General features: G+C 37.5%; 1 protein-coding gene and 1 long non-coding RNA gene across 2 annotated transcripts; both read right to left on the bottom strand.

The window, feature by feature from the left end:
• Nucleotides 1-318: 318 nt before the first annotated feature.
• Nucleotides 319-1578, bottom strand: LOC145821731 (uncharacterized). Its single transcript, XM_082918290.1, has one exon. It carries the CDS (start codon nucleotides 1576-1578, stop codon nucleotides 319-321), a length of 1260 nt encoding a protein of 419 aa, XP_082774416.1.
• A 2782-nt stretch (nucleotides 1579-4360) lies between these two features.
• On the bottom strand, nucleotides 4361-5850 carry LOC145822705 (uncharacterized). Its single transcript, XR_014364370.1, has 3 exons — nucleotides 5786-5850; nucleotides 5308-5370; nucleotides 4361-4948 (listed from the first exon to the last, which is right to left on the bottom strand). It is a non-coding gene; the product is annotated as an uncharacterized LOC145822705 (long non-coding RNA).
• Between the last annotated feature and the right edge of the window lie 330 nt (nucleotides 5851-6180).

Raw genomic sequence — 6180 nt, 5'->3', positions numbered from 1 at the left:
GAGGCATTACAGATTTCCGTCTATTAGCCAACAATTTTGCTAAGATCTTATATATAGAGCTCAGCAAACTTATAGGTCTATAATCCAATAGCCCTATTGGATTCTCCTTCTTAGGTATAAGGGTTATGAATGAACTATTTATACCCTTTACCAACTTTCCATTGATTTGAAATTCTTTCACAAACTTAACCACATCACCCTTCATGACTTTCCAGAACTTCTGATAACACATCAAATTAAACCCATCCGGTCCTGGTGCCTTATTTCCATCACAATCCATCACTACTGATTTAATTTCTGCTACTAAAAAATCTGATTCTAACCATCCAGACCTCCCCCTGCCTTCCACTGATGGGAAACAACCCCCCAACACAGGTCTTGATGACCAATGCTCTGTGTACTGGTTTTTAAAATTTCAAACACCTTGCTCTTCACTTGACCCGGATCTTCCACCACTACCTCCCCATCTAATATAGAATTTATTTCATTTCTAACTATTCTGCATTTTGCAACTACATGGAAGTATCTTGTATTCTTGTCCCCTTTCATTGCCCAAGTAAGTCTTGACTTTTGTAACCATAACCATTCAACCATCCTACTCAACCTCCACATCTCAGCTCTGACTACACTTCTCCTAACTTTTTCAGCACCATCAAGTTCCCTAACTTCAGCCAAGATATCAAAACTGTGAAGTTCACCCTCTGCTGCCTTCAGTTTATTTTGTACATTACCAAAGACCTCCACATTCCAACTTCTAAGGCCACCTTTCAATCTCTTCAATTTTTGAAACAGTATAAAACCAGCCCAGCCTACTACACTGGGCTCTTTCCAACTCAACTCCCAGAACCTTTGAAAATCTTTGTGTAAAAAGCAAGCATTTAATACCCTGAAGGGTTTTGGACCCCAATCTCTTTTATCCTCCATCAATAGAAGCGGACAGTGATCAGAGACCAGTCTAGGATGACCCCACAGCTTAAAATTAAATACCTCAAGCCACTTTGGGTCTACAAGAATTCTATCTATTTTGCTCCACTTCTCACCAGTACTAGAATTACACCAAGTGAACCTCCTCCCAAGTAATGGTAATTCAGATACCTCACACTTGTCAATAAACTCATTAAATTCTTTCATACCTCTATCTCTCCTCGAACACCCTTTTCTTTCCCCAATCTGCCTAATCTCATTAAAATCCCCTCCTAAACACCATGGATTAAGAAATTCCTCCTTCAGCTTCAACAAACAATTCCACATATTCCCTCTAGATCCCACATCATTAGGAGCATAGATGTTAAGAATAACACAATGAAATTGGTTAAGGAGAGTACCTGATAATAATATAAACCTTCTATTGTTGCAACAATCCTTAATTTGGAATATGTCAGGATCCCAAATACACAATAAACCCCCTTCAGAGCCTTCAGCTTCCACCCCCATATACTCCATTTTTCCCCTAGCCCACACTGATCTGACTTCTTCCTCAGTTAACTCTGATTTCTTTGTCTCTTGAAACAGGGCAATATCTACTTTTCTTTCCATCACAATCTTCTTAATTTTGCTTCTCTTCTCCTTCCTCCCCATCTCCCTAATATTCCATGATAACATCTTCATAAGAACATCACTATTTCACCTAAATACCCCCCAGCTGGTATACCCTACTCCCCAACTCTCACCCCCCCGACAATTTGGTCCATATCCTTCAGTTCAAGGTTCACTATTTTCTCCAACACTTCAGCCCTCTTCCCATTCAGCTTCACCCCAAGGAGTTCCCCCAATTTCAGTGTTGCTTCAGGCTCATTAAGGACGATCCTCCCTTTATCCGCACCACTCTCTATAGATGCAGTTAAGGACGATGCCGCCACTGCTGCTCGCCAATCTGCTGCCTTGGGCCGTGCCAAGCTTGTTGCCGCACCTCTGCTCCCGTATCTTCTCATTAGATCAGCTGACCTTCTTCGTAGCAAATTCGGATTGTATTTCTTAATACATTTGATCCTCTGTTTCCCTTTTTTATTCCTTCTTAGACTGCAATTGGGTTCCTTCTCATAGGCTTTTGATAAACTTGATAGCCTCCCAACAGGCCCTACTTCTTTTACCTTGTTACTACTAGAATTTCCTTCCTGCCCCAGCCCAAACCGTGGTAAACAAAGCCCAACCCCCTGATTTGGTGTATTATACTGGCCCAACATAACTTCAATATTTACCCTAGGCCCTTCTATACTAGGTCTGTCTAAACTTCTAACAAAACCTTGCATACTGACCAGATCATCCTTACTCTGACTAACTACCGTCTCCTCCAAATAGCCGTTCCTCTGCTTTCGCACATCCATCATTGTGCTACAGACCTCAGCAGCCACTACGTTATCCCCATCACTTCTACCAGCTATATATTCCTCTACACTCCTCTGGCATTCCAAGTTGTCCACCTCCTCACTCCATTTTTCACCACTTGGCCTACCCACCTGGGCCACATCACACCCATCCTCCATATCATCTGTTGAATCATCCTCCACATCAGCATCTTCATCTTCAACAATCCTGGTATTCCGCCCCACACTATGATCTTCCATGACATTTGAACTGCCGATCTCCACCACATATTGAACCTTATGACATCTGCAAGAACATTTTCCTGATTTCAACTTGATCACCTGCTCTTCACATACTCTCACTGGAAACACCCTCCCCCCGCATTCCAGATTTACAGCAGAATTTATAGATTCCATGCTTTTGGTAGAAATCTTTACCTTTGCACACACAAATGTCAGTGGTTGACTCATATCACCTTCAAGACATAACACTTGCCCCTACACCTCACCTATCTTTCTTATGTTGGAACTATTCCACAAGTGCAATGGGATGCCATAGCAACTCAGCCATACACTTCTTTCCTGCTCCAAAACCTGCCCTGGTTTTCCTTCAGTAATTTCTTCACACCAATCTACAATCAGCTCCTTAATAGCTAGTAATTTTATTGCCCTCTCCTTCTTTGAGTTGAATGTTATAACAATATCCCTTCCCCCACTATCTCTTACCATTACATCCTCCACTCCTATCGCTACTATCTCTCTTTTCAGACTAATATTAGCATATTGTACCTTCAATCTGATTATTATACTCTCCAACAACCAACCGTTCCCTACCTCTTTTGCCTTCACCAAGATACTCCCTCCTCCTACACCCCTTTTGCTTGCCACCGCGTCTACATATGATCTTCTATCTCTAAGGCCACTACACCCAATTGGAATGTCTCCCCCTTTATCAGCATAGACTACTGATCCCCGTACTTGGTTACGTAATGGCATCTTTTCAGCTTCACCCCTAACCTTGTCCTTCCCAAACTCTGCATGTTTTACCTGTAAGGATCGATCGTCCACCCATAACCCATTTGCTTTCTAGACAGCTATATTAGCTGCCACAGAACAACCAAACCTCACAAATCCAAGCTTTGTGTTAGTCATCCTGTGCCTTTTTTGAGGTATAAAGACATCAATTACCACTCCAAACTTTGTAAATAGATTGTACAGGCCTTTTGGGTTCAGAGATGCTGGTAAGTTATCCACGAACACATTGAAAACACCTGCACTCCCTTCCGACCTTCATGGTCTTGATCCGCCCGTATCTCTAACAACCGGTATCCACCCTCCTTTTCCTTGTTGCCTCATCTCTCGCCTCTTAGTATTGCACTACTTACTATTCAATTTGACTTAACCTACTATTATATCAAATTTAACATACTACTCAATTAAACCTTACTTAGTCAATGGAACCCCACTTACTATTGAGTCGTAAATAGAGTCCAATGACTGGTAAATATTGTGTTTTATGAATGGTAAGTATTACTTTCTTGAGTCATAAGTATTGTCATAATAATTGGTAATTATTGTCACGATTTATTTATATAAGGAAATTAAAATATCCACTTACTACTTCATTAAATTTGATTCACTATTTAATCAAACATAACTTACTACTCAATGATATTCCATTTACTACCCTACCAGATTTGACTCACAATTGTGAAATTTATAAAACAATTAATAAAAAAAATGGATTTAAAATTTATTTTAACAAAATTATATAGAGTTTATAAATAATAACTTACCATTTAAAAACATTTCGTTTATAATTTTTTTTCTTTATTTATTTATTTTTAATATTATATCAAAAATTAAATTTTCACGATAATGACTATTTTAAAAAATTAGTACATGGTAACAAATTTTAATAAATTAATATTTACCTATCATATTTTACTTTTTACAAATCATAACAGGACAAAAATTTGGAGGGAAAATAGTTAAATATGGTGTGCCATTAGTTTTATGTATTTAAAATTAATTTAAAATGCAAAAGAAGACACAACTTTCAATAAATGAGGAGGACATGTTTAGCAGGCAATATTTTAAATAGTAAGCTTATTCATAACAAATAGTAAGTGAGTGAATAATAAATAATAAGTATGTTTGTAGCAAATGGTAATTTAACATCATTTTTTTCTTTTTTTCAAAATTAACTAAAACTACTCTACTTTTTGGAAAGCCACCTTAAATTATTATTTTTTTTTACTTAGTTTTGCTATCTAGTCATCCAATGACTATTATTCATCCTATCTAAATCTAATGGTCTATATTTTTTTTATATTCCATACATGAAAATCACTTTTATGTATTTCCTTTTTCTTGATATTCAACTAGCACTAGTGGAGACCAAATTCAAGAAACAGTTAGGAAATGTCACCAGAGGGCATCGTAGTTCAAAGATTTTCAGAGAGCTTGAGATTTCTGGCGCGTCGTGTACTGAAGGATGGGAAAGTCATGAATAGAACAGTTTATGAGATTATTGCCTATAAAAAATATTTAAAATACCTCAACTTCACAGTCTCAGTGGTAAGTTCTGCTATTCCAGCCCTAAAATTAGCAATCTTCTTGATATCATCATAATCAAGAACTACCTAATTGAAAAAACCAGTTGCACATTAATCATTAGAGCATCACCCCATTAATTGAGAACAAAAATCATTCCTAAATGGATAATAATGAATAAAACATTATTAATGAATAGCATTAATCATCCATCATGTTTCTTTGGCCATGATTGTTTGAAAATTGTACAATAATGAATGCAACACGCCTTGGAAATACGTCATGACCACTTAAAACTCCACATTCTTTCTGTGGAAACAAATTACAGTGCAATGGATCAGTCGTCATAAGAGGAGAAAACAAATCAAATCGATCGGGGTGAACTTTTAGGATCTATATCAATGTAAGAGATTTAGCTTAATAATCTACCAGATACGAAAACCCATACCTGAAGAAGATAGACAGAGATGGGCAGCAATCTCTTCAAAATGTGCAAGAGTCCAAATCCTAACTGTAGAAATTAATTTCAATGACACAGAGAATAAGAAATTATAAGGATAAGAAAAGGAATAGGTGCAATATTAAAGTTGCATCTTAAAAATGAAGAACAAAAAAAGAGCAAGGAACACAGCAACAAAAACATTGTAGTCTGATAGCAAGCCCCAAAGTGCTAGTTGTATTAATGTATCAATGGGGAATGCATGATGCACGCTTGTTCACAAGCAATCTGCATGGAAATGGGAGAAGAAAAAAAAAGATAAGGGTCGGCTTTAGTCATTGAGAATTTGTCTGCTCACAAAGTTTTAGGCTTCCAAGGGCGTGTTCAACTCCTGGAAATGATTTTGATGGGATATGAGGATTGGTAATACCCTGAGATTACAGACGGGATTAATAATACCTATGATATTGGATGAGACTATACATACCAAAAAAGTACTTTTACTAAGATTATGGTCGGATAGTTGCTCATTGCTCATCAATTCATCCTGAAATTCAATTTTAAAATAGGTATACTCATGCATCTTGATCTCAATTTATAATTGGACTAGCATAATTGTTAGAATTTATCTCCACCTACCACCTCCACTACCACACACTCCACCTACCACCTCCACTTCACTCCTTCACCTACTACCTTCTTCTCTCCTATATAATAAACACCTCAACATTTGTAATATATAACATAACAATATCAATCATTAATACATATATTTTTACATGGTATCAAAGCAATAGGTTAGCTCTTGGTGAGCTTCACCTTCCGGCGGGCGGCAACCTTGCCTTCACCACCCGCCGGACCCTAACCTGTTACATAATCAAA

The sequence above is a fragment of the Camellia sinensis genome, chromosome 3 (genome assembly GCF_055761805.1).
Source record: "Camellia sinensis isolate YWXY chromosome 3, ASM5576180v1, whole genome shotgun sequence".
In the NCBI taxonomy this organism is placed as follows: domain Eukaryota; kingdom Viridiplantae; phylum Streptophyta; class Magnoliopsida; order Ericales; family Theaceae; genus Camellia; species Camellia sinensis.
The sequence above is the reverse complement of the archived record's forward strand: the minus strand, read 5'-3'. Positions and strand labels throughout refer to the sequence as shown.

What these genes read in the sequence shown, in the direction of transcription:
- LOC145821731 (XM_082918290.1), bottom strand. Translation starts at nt 1,578, where the DNA reads ATGGGGAGGAAGGAGAAGAGAAGCAAAATTAAGAAGATTGTGATGGAA.